Source organism: Chrysochloris asiatica, unplaced genomic scaffold (assembly GCF_000296735.1).
Source record: "Chrysochloris asiatica unplaced genomic scaffold, ChrAsi1.0 scaffold00112, whole genome shotgun sequence".
Taxonomy (NCBI): domain Eukaryota; kingdom Metazoa; phylum Chordata; class Mammalia; order Afrosoricida; family Chrysochloridae; genus Chrysochloris; species Chrysochloris asiatica.
The window spans coordinates 8,110,725-8,125,478 of NW_006408630.1; the positions used below are offsets into that span (position 1 = coordinate 8,110,725).

At 34.9% G+C, this 14,754-nt stretch overlaps 1 protein-coding gene across 1 annotated transcript in view; it reads left to right on the top strand.

The window, feature by feature from the left end:
* RXFP1 (relaxin/insulin-like family peptide receptor 1) overlaps positions 1-10,546 on the top strand; it is a 100,677-nt gene extending 90,131 nt beyond the window's left edge. The window contains exons 16-17 of the mRNA XM_006867936.1: positions 487-699; positions 10,179-10,546. Coding sequence (XP_006867998.1) covers positions 487-699; positions 10,179-10,480 — 515 coding nt within the window. The 3' untranslated portion in view covers positions 10,481-10,546. The remainder of the gene's footprint in view (positions 1-486; positions 700-10,178) is intronic.
* The last annotated feature ends 4,208 nt before the right edge of the window (positions 10,547-14,754 follow it).

A 14,754-nucleotide genomic window follows, 5' to 3' on the forward strand; every position in this document is an offset into this window, starting at 1 on the left:
AAAAAAAAAAAAAGATTCTCAAAGTATGTTGTTGTTGTTTTTATGTGCCGTGGAGTCGGTTCCGACTCATAGTGACCCTACACAGGGTTTCCGAGGCTGTAAATCTTTACGGAACCGCTGGTAGTTTTGAATGGCTGACCTTGAGGCTCGCAGCCCGATTCGTAACCACTATGCTACCAGAGCATAGAACAAGGTAATTGATATGAAAGAAATACTAGAAAATATAACAGGCTGAGAATATTCATTGAATCACTATCATTTCATTTTAGTGTGCCATTTTAAAATAAAATATTTCATCTTTCTTAGCAATAATACTTCAACTCAAAGAAATGTTATGATTTCTGTGCACCTTCTTAATAATCCTTTATGCAGAACAACAAACACATGTTATGGACTATTTTCTTTTTATTCTTTTTAATAACATCTAACAGTATTTTTTCAATGAATGTTTAAAAACATTAATAATATTACTTGTGTTTTAAATAGGTATTAACCTGGCAGCATTTATCACCATCGTTTTCTCCTATGGGAGCATGTTTTACAGCATTCATGGAAGTGCCGCTACAACAATCGAAATACAAGTTAAAAAAGAGATGACGCTTGCCAAGCGGTTTTTCTTCATTGTATTTACTGATGCATTATGCTGGATACCCATTTTTATACTGAAATTTCTTTCACTGCTTCAAGTAGAAATACCAGGTACAACTCTTTTATTTCTTTTTGTAATGAAATAATGTCATTTGTGTGATGCTCCTCTAGGAAAAAAAAATAAGATCCTGTACACGAACTCATTTGAAGCAGTAAGTAGAGTTATATACAATTTAGGCTCTGTTCATTAATGAATCATTCACTGGCAGGAAGCTGTTCTGTTCTTTTCCTAAATTGCTGATAATACAACTATTATTGTTGTTGTTAAGTGCTGTCGAGTCAGTTCCGTTGACCCTGTGGTTCAAAGTGACCTTACAGTTTAACATGTTAACCCGCAGTGCTGCATCAAGACTCCAATACAATTACAATAGAGGAAAACGAACCCAAAAAAACTGCATATAAAGTGTAGAAACTCTGATATTTCCATACTAGAGTTGACCTAGAAAGTCAAAATGATGATAAAATAATTATTTCTTTTAATTTCAGAATGTTAGCAATGAATCCTGTAGGAGTTTAGTCTCTTTTAAAAATAGTAAGCTATTTTTAGGGCAATTTTAGATACATAAAAAGTGTACTGAAAGTACAGCATTCCACATATACCTTTACTTCTTCTCCTCATATATAGAGTATCTCCTGTTATTAACATCTTATATATTAATGTGGTACATTTGTCACTACTGATAAACTAACATTAACACATAATTAATAATTAAAGCCCAGAGTTTACATTAAGGTTCAACCTTTATGTTGCAAAGTTCTAACTTTTAGGTTTTAACAAAAGCGTAAACACACCTTAACAAATTTAAAAGAAGAGAAATCATACAGTGTGCTCTCAAATCAAAATGGTATGAAACTAGAAGTCAGTACCAGGAAAACAGTTAAAAATAAATTTTAAAATATTTGGACATCAAACAACACATTTCTAAATGACATGTGGGTTAAAGAAGTCTCAAGAGAAAATTTTAAAGATTTTTAGCTAAATGGAAATTACAACTTATCAAAAATTGTGGTGTGGAGCAAAAGTAGTGTTTAGGGGAAAATTTATAGCATTTTACAGCATTTTCATGTATTAGAAAATAAGAAATATATTAAATCAATAATTCTAAGCTTGCATTTTAGGATGTAATAAAAAGAAGAGCAAATTCAATTAACCATAACCAGAGAAGACAAAAATTAAAATTAGAGCAGAAATCATTGGAACTGACTGTAGAAAATTAGTAGAGAAAATTAACTAAACTAAAAGCTGGTTCTTCAAAAAGACTGATAAAATTGATAAACCTCCAGGCAGGCTAACCAATTAAGAAAAGAGAAATACAAGTTAGTAATACCATATATGAAAGAGAAGCCATCACTATTCAACCCATTGATATTAAAAAGACAAAGAGAATATAACGGATATCAAATCATTCTCAAATGATAACATACATGAAATTGAGCAATTCCTTAAAAAATAAAATTTACCAAAATTCACACAAAGAAACCAGATAATCTAAATTTGCCTATGTCGGTTAAAGAAATTTAAATCATTGTGGTGTTGTGGGATAAAGCACTGGACCATAAGGTCCGTTTGAACCACAAGGTCTGTGGTTCAAACTCACCAGCCACTCTTGGAAACCCTATACAGGGTAGCTGTGAGTCAGAACCGACTCAACAGTACTTACCAACAACAACCTTCTAAAACAGAAAGCACTAGGCCTAGATGGATTCACAGGTGAATTCTATGAAACATTTTAAAAAGTCATACCAATTCTCTATGATTTCATCCATAAAGTAGAAGTGGTTAGTGGTTGGTGGTTATGTGCCACGGAGTTGGTTCCAACTCATAGTGACCCTGTACAGGGTTTCCGAGTCTGTAAATCTTTACAGGAGCAGAAAGACTCATCTTTCTCCCATGGAACCTCTGGTAGTTTCAAACTGCTGACCTTAAGGTTCACAGCCCGATTCGTAACCACTACACTAACCAGAGCTCCTTAAGTAGAAGGGATATTTTCTAACTCATTCTATAAGACCAGCATTACCCAGATACCAAACCCAAATATATTACAACAAAGGAAACAAAAATGGAAAGATCCTCAAAAAAAATTAGCAAATTGAATGTTTAAAAATATTGCCACTTCTGACTCGTGTGTTATAAAATAGTGAATTATTCACCACAACTAAGTAGAATTTATTCTAAATATGCAAAATTCAACATTTGAAAATCAATTAATTCAATCTATCTCATAAACTTTGGATTATATCTCAATGTAAAAAAACACAAAAATCCTCACCACTGGACCAATAAACAACATTCTTATCAATGGAGAAAAGATTGAAGCTGTTAAGTAATTCATTCTTCTTGGATCAACTATCAACACTCATGGAAGCAGCAGTCAAGAAATCAACTGACGTATTGCATTAGGCAAATCTGCTGAACAAGACCTTTTTAAAGTGTTGAAAAGCAAAGATGTCAGCTTGAGAACTAAGGTGCGCCTGACCAAAGCCATGGTATTTTCAATAACCTTATATGCATGCGAAAGCTGGACAGTGAATAAGGAAGACCATAGAAGAATTGATGCCTTTGAGTTATGGTGTTGGAGGAGAATATTGAAAGTGCCATGGGCTACCAACAAAACCAATAGATCCATTTTGGAAGAAGTGCAGCCAGAGGGCTCTTTGGAGGCCAAGATGGCCAAACTTCATCACTCATACTTCGGACATATTGCCAGAGGAACCAGTTGCTAGAGAAGGATATCATGTTTGGTAAGGTAGAGGGTCAGAGAAAAAGAGGAAGACCCCCAATGAGATGGATTGGCCAAGTGGCAGCATCGATGGACTCAAGCGGGGCAATGGTAGTGAGGTTGGCCCAGGATCGGGCAGTGTTTCGTCCTGCCGTGCATAATAAGGTCACTATGAGTCGGTACCGACTCCATGGCACCTAACAACAACAACATCTCATAAACAGGCTAAAGTAAAAAAATAATATGATCATATCAACACATGAAAAAAAGTATTTGACAAAATCCAACACACATTTATGATTTTTTTAAAAATTATTAACAAACTAGACTTTCTCAACTAATAAAGAACACCTATAGAAAACCTACAGCTAGCATCATACTTAATGGTGAGAAATTACATGCTTTTTTCCTAAGATTAGGAGCAAGGCAAGAATGTTCCTTCTCACCATTTTTATTCAGCATTGTACTGGAATTCCTAGTTAATGCAATAAGACAAGAAAATTAAATAAAAGTTATACAGGTTGGAAAATTAATAAATAAATCTGCTATGGTCCTCAGATGACATTATTGTAGGAAATTTTAAAGAATTAACAACAACAACAACAACAAAATCTTCTGAAACTAATAAGAAATTATAGTAAGTTTGCAGGATACAATGCTAATCTATAAAAGTCAATTACTCCTGTATACTAACAAAAACATCGAAATGAAAAAGTCCTCAGAGATAAATTTTGATGAAATATATATAAGATCTATTTGAGGAACTAGAACCGTCTAATGAAATAAGTAAAATAAATAAATGGAGAAATATTTCATGTGCACAAATGCTTATAACAGCTTTATTAGCAACTGCCAACCACTTGGAAGCAATTAAGAAGTGCTTCAATTGTGAATAAATGAACAAACTGAAGTACATTAATATGATGAGATATTATTCAACAATAAAACATGCCACCAACAGTCATGGAAGAAACTTAAGTACATATTGCTATCTAAAACAAGCCAGTATGAAAAGACTGTTGTTGTTGTTAAGTGTCGTCGAGTCGGTTCTGACCCATAGCGACCCTGAACAGGGTTTCCAAGGCTGTACATCTTTACGGGAGCAGAAAGCCTCATTTTTCTCCCGCCGAGCAGCTGGTAATTTCAAACTGCTGACCTTGCACTTTGCAGCCCGATTCGTAACCACTACACTACCAGAGCTCCTTATGAAAAGACTACATACTGGATAATTCCAACAATGTAACTTGTTTTTTAAAGGCAACACTATAGAGATAATAAAAGATCAGTGGTTGCCGAAGCGCTTTGGAAGGGAGAGTTTGGAGAAAGAAAAAGATGAATAGGAGAGCATAGGAAATTTTTATGGTGGTGAACATATATATCTGTATGAGGCTATAATAGTGGATACATGACATCATATCTTTGAGACTTGCTTTTCTAGTGTCCAGTGTGTGTTTGGGCATGGTCTTAGACTCCCATTAAAATGAGGAGATATCTTTCTGGAATATTTAGAAAGCATTACCCTAGAGGTTTGAAAGATGTGTGAAGGATGACAGAAAAGAACACTTGGTATTTAAAAATAATGTACAGATATCCTGCTTCACTTATTATTTATAATCCAGTATAAGGGAGCTTCACAAAATTCGTGGAAATTTTTCATAATCTTTCTATTTCATTTTTCTACTTTTTGAAACCCTCTCATATATATTGACATTTTAAAATTTGTAAACACATAATTTTAATTGTTTTTTCCTCATGATTGTCACTGGTAGTATCTTACATTTTTTGAGCAACAAGAAGAAAGATATCACCAATCAAATTAAAATAAAAATCCAACTTTTGGGTAGTTACATGTTTACTACAATGATTTTTTGAGGTTGGGTTAGCTGAAGGAGTTTTGCTGAATTAAACATCTGTTCAAGTGCCTAAAACTACCATATATATATATTTTAAAATAAAATAAATAGTACAAAAGAGATGAATTAAGAACAAATCTACATACTCTGAGAAACATTACATGTGCTATCTAGTAATCACACATTTGAAAAGGTATGATTTAAATGCCAAACACTAAGGTTTTTCATAAAATGGAATCATGTTATAAGAATATGTAATTTTACTTTGTGGAAAATATTTCTACCTAGTAATATAATTTTGTTGATAATATATATTTTTTAAATAAACAAAAACCCCACTCTTCTGTCAGTTTGTCACACTGTGGTGTTTGTGTGTTGCTGTAATGTTAGAAGTGATGCCACCAATATTTTAGATACCAGCAAGGTCACTCATGGTACACAGATTTCAGCAGAGTTTCCAGACCAAAACAAACTAGGATGCAGGAGATGCAGACCACTTCTAAAGGGTTAGTTAGTCACAGAAAACCTTATGAATACTAGAAGAACACTGCCTGATATAGTGCTAGATGAGCCCTTCAAGTTGAAAAGCATTCAAAATATGACTGAGGAAGAGCTATCTGCTCAAAGTAAAGTTGACCTTAATGACATGGATGGAGCAAAGTTTTGGGGACCTTTCATTTGCTGATAGGACACAACTAAAAATGAGGAGAAACAGCTGTAAACATTTATTAATAATTGGAACATATGATGTACTAAGTATAAATCTAGGAAAATTGGAAGTTGTCAAAAATGAAATAGAACACATAAAGATGGATATCCTAGGCATTGGTGATATGATATAGACAGATATTGTCCATTTTGAATTTAAAAAATCATATAGTTTACTATGCCAGGACTAACAGATTAAAAAGGAATGGTATCACATTCATTGTCAAAAAGGTCATTTCAAGAACTGTCTTAAAGTTCAGTGCATTTTGAGCCAGAATAATATCCATATATCTACAGGGAATCCAGTTAATAACATTGTTATTCTAATTTATGCACCAATCAATAACTAAAGCCAAAGATGATCAAATTGAAGCAGTCTACTAACTTTTGCAGTCTGAAATTAATCAAACATGCAGTCGAGATGCATTGATGACTGGAATGTGAACGTCGTATAAACAAAGAGGAAGAAGCTGGAAAATAGGGCCCTGATGATAGAAACAATGCTGGAGATCACATGTTAGGAAATTTCAAGATCATTACAAATACCTTTTTTCAACAATATAAATGGCGGCTATACATGTGGACCACACCAGGTAGAATACACAGGAATCAAATTGACTACATCTGTGAAAAGAGATCATGAGAAGCTCAGTATTACCAACCAAAACAAGGCCAAGAGCATACTGGAACAATCAACTGCTCATATGCAAGTTCAGGTTAAAGATGAAGAAAACTAAAACAAGTCCTTGAGAGCCAAATTATGACCTTGAGGATATTCCATCTGAATTTAGACACCATCTCAAGAACAGATTTAATGCATTAGACACCAATGATCAAAGATCAGAAAAGTTGTGGAACAGCATCAATAATATAATACAGGAAGAAAGAAAAAGGTTATTAAAAAGAAAGGAAACAAAAGGCCAAAACTGATGTCAGAAGAGATTCTGAAACTTGTCCTTGCATGTTGTTATTGTTGTTAAGTGCCATCCAGTCAGTTCTGACTCACAGCAATCCTGTATAAGCTTTCCGAAGAGCAGCTGGTGGGTTTGAACTATTGACCTTGTGGTTCGCAGTCCAATGCTGATACACAGCACCACACAAAAAGCCAAAAAAAAACAAAGAAGGAAGAAAAAAAAAGAAAAAAAAATTTCAAAAGAAAACCGCAAAAAAAAAAAGCAAAAAAGAACAAGAAAAAAGCAAAAAACCGGAGTCAGAAAACCAAAAGGGACGAGCACACTCAGCATTTCTCAAGCAGAATGAACTGAAGAAAAAGTCAAGCATCAAGTTGCAATACTGAAGTATTCTATAGGCAAAAATTTGACACAGGAAGTATTAAAAAAAAGATGAAAGGACTACAAAGAGTCATTGTACCCAAAAATAATTGGTTAATGTTTAACCATTTCAAAAGATACCATATGATCAAGAACCAATGATATGACCATTTATCTTTCCTGCAAACACAACTATGAATGTGGTGGAGCATACAGTGGGAAAACTTCTCAAATAATATGAAATATCTTAAGTCAATGAGTTGCTAGACCTGGGGACTCAAGACCATAGTTTCAGGAGACACCATAGTCAATCGACATAACATAGCCTACAATATTCTACATCCTACTTTGGTGAGTAGCATCTAGGATCTTAAAAGCTAATGAGTGGCTATCTAAGTTATAGTTATTGGTCTCTTCATGTACAGAAAAAAACAAGAGTGATAAGATTGAAGATGCTGGAATCAATTAGTCAAATAGACTAATAAAACATGTGAACATCAGTCTCCATGACTCTGAGACCAGAAGTCATGGCTACTGCTCACAAGAGTTCTGAAAGGAATCACATTAGAAGTTCCTAGATAGAGTGGGAGAAAATGAGGAACAAAACACAAAGTCGTTATACTTTAAAAAAAAAAAACAGGATTACTGGTCAGAAAAGACTGGGAAAACCTGAGGCTATGGCCCTCGACCACCCTTCAGGTCTGCAAAGGAACTTACCCCAGTGGCCCAGCTTTCAGCCAAGCAATAGATAGGTATATGGGGGGATGGGGGGCAACAACACTAGTAACATATGATCAATCATTCAAAATCAAAAGGGCAACGTTTACCTAAAAACACATTTAAGAAGGACTGGGAAGGCAGTTGGAATAGAAATAGGAATCCCAGGGAGGAAATGGGATAGCTGTTGTTGCATGGAGGGGATTGCAATCATTGAAATGAAACAAGGTGTATGATTCATTGAATGTAAAACTGATTATCTTGTCTGTAACTTTTGCTCAATTTGCAATAAAATGTTAAAAAAAAATAATAATAATAATGCCAAGCAGCACTGAAGGCATTGATTGAAAAACAAGAATCCAGGAATTTCTGGAAAACAAATCAAAATGTTTCAGCAAACTGATGCCATGCTGGAGGCATTCACTTATCTATATATACCAAGAATTTTGAAAGACAGCTACCTAGCCAACTGATTGGAAGAGAACAATATTTGTGACCCAACAGAAGGTAGAAATAATCAAACAATATCATTAACATCACATGCAAGTAAAATTTTGCTGATGATAATTCAAAAGTTATTGCAGTCATACATCAACAAGGAGCTGCCGGAAATTCAAGCTAGATTTAGAAGAGGACATGGAGCAAGGGATATCATTGCTGACATCAGACAGATCTTGGCCAAAAGCAGAGATTATCAAAGAGATTTTACTTGTGTTTTATTACTATGCAAAGGCTTCCAACTGTATGAATCATAACAAACTATGGATGCCATTGTGAAGAAGGTATATTCCTGAACATTTAATTGTGCTCATGAGAAACCTGTGTATAGACCAAGAGGCAGTCATTAGAAAAAAGCAAGGGGGATAGTGAATGGTTTAAACTCAGGAAGTGTGTGTTCTGGGGTTGTATTCTTTCATTATACTTTTTCAATCTGTATGCTTGCTGGGCAAATAATGCTGAAAACTGAATTATAAGAAGAACATGGCATAAGGATTGGAGGAAGAGCCATTCAACAACCTGTGATATGAAGATGACACAACCATTCTTGATGGAAGTGAAGAGGACTTGAAATTCTTAGTTATGAAGATCAAAGACTCCAGCCTTCAGCACAGGTTGTACAAGGAGCTCTGGTAGCATAGTGGTTACAAATCAGGCTGCGAACCTTAAGGTTAGCAGTTCAAAACTACCAGCTGTTCCATGGGAGAAAGATAAGGCTTTCTGCTCCTGTAAATATTTATAGCCCAGAAACCCTGTACAGGGTCACTATGAGTTGGAACCATCTCCACAGTACAACCACCACCACCACCACCAAATGTAATGAATTCCTCACCACTGGACCAATAAGTAATTTCATGATTAATGGAAGCAAAATTGAAGCTGTTAAAGACTTCATTTTGCTGGGATATACAATCAATACTACTGGAAGCAGCAGTCAAGATAGCAAAACACATATCGCTTTAGGGAAATATACTGCAAAGGACATCTTTAAAAATTTAAAAGCATAGCTATCACTTTGAAAACCAAAGTGCACCTGACACAATCCATGGTATTTTCAAACGCTTCATATGCATGTGAAATCTGGACAATGAATAAGGAAGCCCTTAGACGAATACATACATTTGGATTGTGGTGTTGGAGAATACCGAAAGGACCATGGACTGCCAGAAGAACAAACACAAATCTGCCTTGGAAGAAATACAGCCAGAATGCTCTTTGAAGCAAGGATGGAGAGACTTTGTGTCTTGTGTACTTTGACATCTTAGAAGAGACCTGTCTCTAGAGAAGGGCATCATGCTTGGAAAAGTGGGGGTTTGCAGGAAAGAGGAGGACACCCCCAATGACATGGATGGGCATAATGGAAGCAACAATGGGCTCAAACAAAACAAAAATTGTGAGAATTACACAGGACCAGGCAGTGTTCCATTCTGTTGTGCATAGGGTAGCTATGGGTCGGAACTGAGTCAATGGTACTAACAATGACAATAACAATGGTACACTTATGTTAATAATATCCATTAAACGCTCCAGGAAAGAATCTTATTCTTTTGCAACATCACCACTCCTCTCACATACTGGAACTCGGGAAAGACATCTTGGAATCACACATAGACTTAGTATTTAATTATGTGACATCTAAGGGAAAAAAACAAATAGGACTTTAAAGGCGTATAGGAGGGTGGATACAAGAAAAAGGAGTTTTTAACCTCATAATCTAGGATAAATAGAAGAAACACTAAAACTTTTTCTTTTTTCTCTTTCAGGTACCATAAATTCATGGGTAGTGATTTTTATTCTGCCTATCAACAGTGCTTTGAATCCAATTCTCTACACTCTAACCACGAGACCATTCAAAGAAATGATAAATCAGGTTTGGTACAATTACAGACAAAGAAGGTCTGTTGGCAGCAATGGTGTTCAGAAAACATACGCTCCATCATTCATCTGGGTGGAAATGTGGCACTCACATGAGATATCATCGAAATTAATGAAGCCAACTCTTTTCACAGATCCCTGTGAAATGTCACTGATTTCTCAATCAACCAAACTCAATTCCTATTCATAAGGGACTCTAAAAACCATTAATCATTTCACAGGAATCCTGTGGGGTGTTTTATTATGGATCTACTGGAGTAACAGTGTACGATCATAAACAAGATAAATTATCTTACTAGGTTGTTATTTGGGAAAAAATATAAGTAACGACGATGCTATCAAGGGAAATCAATTATATTGATATAGTATATATACTAGGAATTTAAGAAGAATCTACCACTGAAAGATTCATTTATTCTTTTAGCATGCATTTATCGAGAACCCCCTCTGTGTATGCAATGCAATAATGTCCTAGAAGTAGATAGCAGAAAATCTTTTCAATTTGCAAAGTAAAATTGTGTTTAATTACAACAGAATATGAAGTTCCATCTGCAACAACTAGTATTAGGTAGAGCTATGTGTGCCATGCATATCAACAAACATAAGACTCATGAGCACTTTTAAATAAAATATTCATATTGAATGTGTATTTTTTAAAATATACATATTGAATACTCCATTTAGTAGCATTAGAGAAAACGTATGATTGTTTGCAAAATACAGAAATTGTTTTAAGACACTATCACATCATTTCAAATCTTCAAACACTGAAAAGTCAATATTAACACACTACTATTAAAAATTATACCCTGATATAAATTCAAAACAACACTTCTATGTCACTTCCTGCTCAGTTGTCTTTCTGCTATAAATGAGCACCATCAGATAGGAATCCAATTGGAAAGTACAAGTATTACAAAGGGGTGAAGCAAAACAGCTGGAATGAAGATAAACACATGGATCAATGGAATACGATTAAGAGTCCTGAAGTATCCCCTCACATTTACAGTCACTTGGTTTTCAACAAGAGTACCAGTATAATTAAACAGAGGTAAAAACAGTTTTTTTCAACAATGGTACAGAGGAAAATGGATATCCACCTGTAGAAGAATGAAGTTTGACCCCTACCTAATACCATATACAAAAATTAAATCAAGATGAGTCAAAGACCTAACTGTACAAATAAAAAGTATAAAGTTCTTGTGAGAAAACACAGAAGTATGTTTTTGTAGTCTTAGGTTAGGCAATGAAGTCTTAAGTATGACACCAAAATCACAAGCAACCAAAGAAAAAATAGGCAAACTGGGTATCATCAAACTTTAAATTTGAGGCTTCAAAGGGCATCATTAACAAATAACGACAACTCATAGAATTGGAGAAAATTTTATAAATCACATATCTAATAAAAGAGGTATGTATCCAGATACACGTATGTCCTAGAGTGTAGGATGAGTACTGGACTGCTAATCACAAGGTCTGTGGTTCAAACCCACCAGCCACGCCTCAGAAACCCTATACAGCATCACTAAGAGTTGCAACTGACTTGATGGCACTTAGCAACGACAACAGTAAAAAGAACTTTTATATCTATCAATATGTTAAAAAACAAATAAATAAATAACTAAATTTTTAAATGGACAAAGTATCTGAATGACATTTCTAAAAAAAAAAGATATATAACAGTCATGAAAAGATGCTCATTATCATTAGTCAAAATGAAAATGCAAATAATAACTAGAATGAGATATCACTTCTTACCCACTAGTATTTGATGTTGTTGCTAAGTCCCATAGAGTCAGTTCTGACTCACAGCAACCCTGTCTAAGGTTTTCAAGGAGTGGCTGGTGGGTTTGAACTGCCAACCTTTCAGATCAAGCCAACCTTGGAGTCAAGTGCATTACCCTGCAGCGCCACATCAGTACTCCACCCACTTGTGTAGCTATAACAAAAATATAGATAGTAACAAGTTTTGGTCTTGAATTGGAGAAATTGGAACCCTTTACACTGTTGGTGGAAGTGTAAAATTGTACAGCCATTTTAAAAAACAAAATAAAACTGGCAGTTAATCAAAAGGTTAAATGATTTAACCTAAAAAAAAAAAATCCAAATCAAATCAATTGCTGTCGATACCAACTCATGTTGATCCTAGGTGTTTCAAAGTAAAACTATGTTCCATAGAGATTCAATACCCATGAATATTCAGAATTAGAGAGGGACTTCAAAAAGTACATGGAAAACTTTAATTAAAAAATAGTGGAATTTTCCCATAAACCTTTTGAAGCCGCTTTATACTAAAATCTGTTGAACTATATGCATTTATTAATGAAAAGCTAAAATACAATACTTCAGGAACTTTATTTCAGTGAAAGGCTCACATGTACATGTTTCACTCTAAGGAAAAAAACAGTTGTCATCAGAAGATAAATTTAAGCAAATACTCTTGAATGATGATGCATGGAGGGGAATGTAATCATTGCAATGAAATGAAATAGGATAAGATGAATGTAAAGCTGATGTTCTCCCATGTAAACTATCACTCAATTCACAATAAAAACTTTAAAAAAAGAAGATAAATTTATCTTGTTTGTACCATCAGTTCATAAGATACTACTTTTAGCTGAGCCACTGGAATTTTTTGCATTCATAACTTAAATCTTTCGACAGGAATAAAATGTCTCAGGTAGCTTTAAATATACCAAAAATTTCTGAAACAATAATGGAATAAAAAACATAATAAATTTATTGAGTGTATAACTGTACATACTTCTTTTTGAAAATAAATTATTCAAAACTTCAATTCTATTGAAAGCATGCATTCCTTGGAGTTTTTTTTTGTTCTTATTTGAAATGATCCCCATAACAAGCTTTCTACATGAGGAAAGTAGTACACTTTAAATAAAATTAAAAAAATAATACAAAGTCATAGATATATTTATAATATTCAGTGTTATAACTATTAAAGAGTTCTGGTGTGGCACTGTAGGATAAGCAGTTCAAACCCACCAGCCACTCCTCAGAAACCCTAGAAACTAGGGTCGCTATAAGTCAAAACTGACTCAATAGCACTTAGCAACTACAACAATGAGACTGAACAGACTCATTGGTACTTAATAACAACAACAACAAAACTATTTCAAACCCATTTCAAACCCTATGGTGACCGCACGTGTTAAGTGTAGAATGACTCTGTAGGACTTTTTTGGCTGCAATCTTTCTTACTGGCCATTGGGTGGGGTTCAAACTGCCAATCCAATGTATTACAATACAGTTATACAACTAAATATATAAATGCTTAGACTATAACAATGCAATCTACCGAAGCAGTCTGACTACAGGCCAGAGTGTCCATCAAACCGTCCAGTCAAGGAAAGTGGGCATGACTTTCACTCTAGAAAGGCCACATCTCTGCTCTCAGCTCTGAGCAGCGCACTGACTCTGACCAGGAGCCCCTGTGTGACTATAGCCTTCCCATCACCCACTGGCATACATCAAAGTGAAACACACCATTGCTGAAGGATTGAGTTGTGCCACCCTCAAGCTTGTTGGGGTGGGGAGCATAGTCAGAAATAATCAGGCGTCCGTTCTCATCCTTGTGATTCTGTCATGCCAAGTGCTCTGCATCTTATTTGCTTAATTTTTTTTTTTTTTTTAGATCCACTCATTAAAGCTCAAAAACTATTTCACAAGGAATTTTGTCAAAGTAAGCTTCTAAAAAATGAATTCTGTTAAAACAAAAAGTTTACCAAAAATGAAGATAATATATTTGAATTATTTTATAATGTGGTGGTGGTGGTGGTTAGGTGCCAGCATGTTAGTTTCAACTCACAGAGACCCCATGCAAAACAGAACAAAACACTGCCTGGTCCAACCATTCTCAATTGTTTGAGTCCATTGTTGCTGCCACTGAGTCAATCCATCTTGACAGGGAGCTTCCCCTTTTTCAATGACACTCTACTTTGCAAAGCATGATGTCCTTTTCCAGGGTCTGACTAATCTTTCCTGAGATGTCCAAAGTACGAGACTCACCATCTTCACTTCTAAGGAACATTCTGGCTGTACATCTTCTTTCAAGACAGATTTCTTTGTTCTTCTGGCATAACCTTTTCCAGGAACTGGTCTTTCCTAATATATCCAAAGTGCGAGATATGAAGTCATGCCATCCTCACTTCCAAGGAGCTTTCTGATTGTACTTCTTCCAAAACAACTTTCTTTGTTCTGGCAATCAATGGGACTTTCAATATTATTCACCAACATCATAATTCAGATGAACCCATTCTACTATGCTTTTCTTTAATCATTTTCCTACTTTCACATGCATAGGTGGCGATTGAAAATACCATGGCTTAGGACAGTTGCAATTTAGTCCTCAAAGTGACATCTTTGTTCTTTAACACTTAAAGGTCTTTTGCAGCAAGTTCACCTAATGCGATATGTTGTTTGATATCTTGACTGCCACTTCCATTA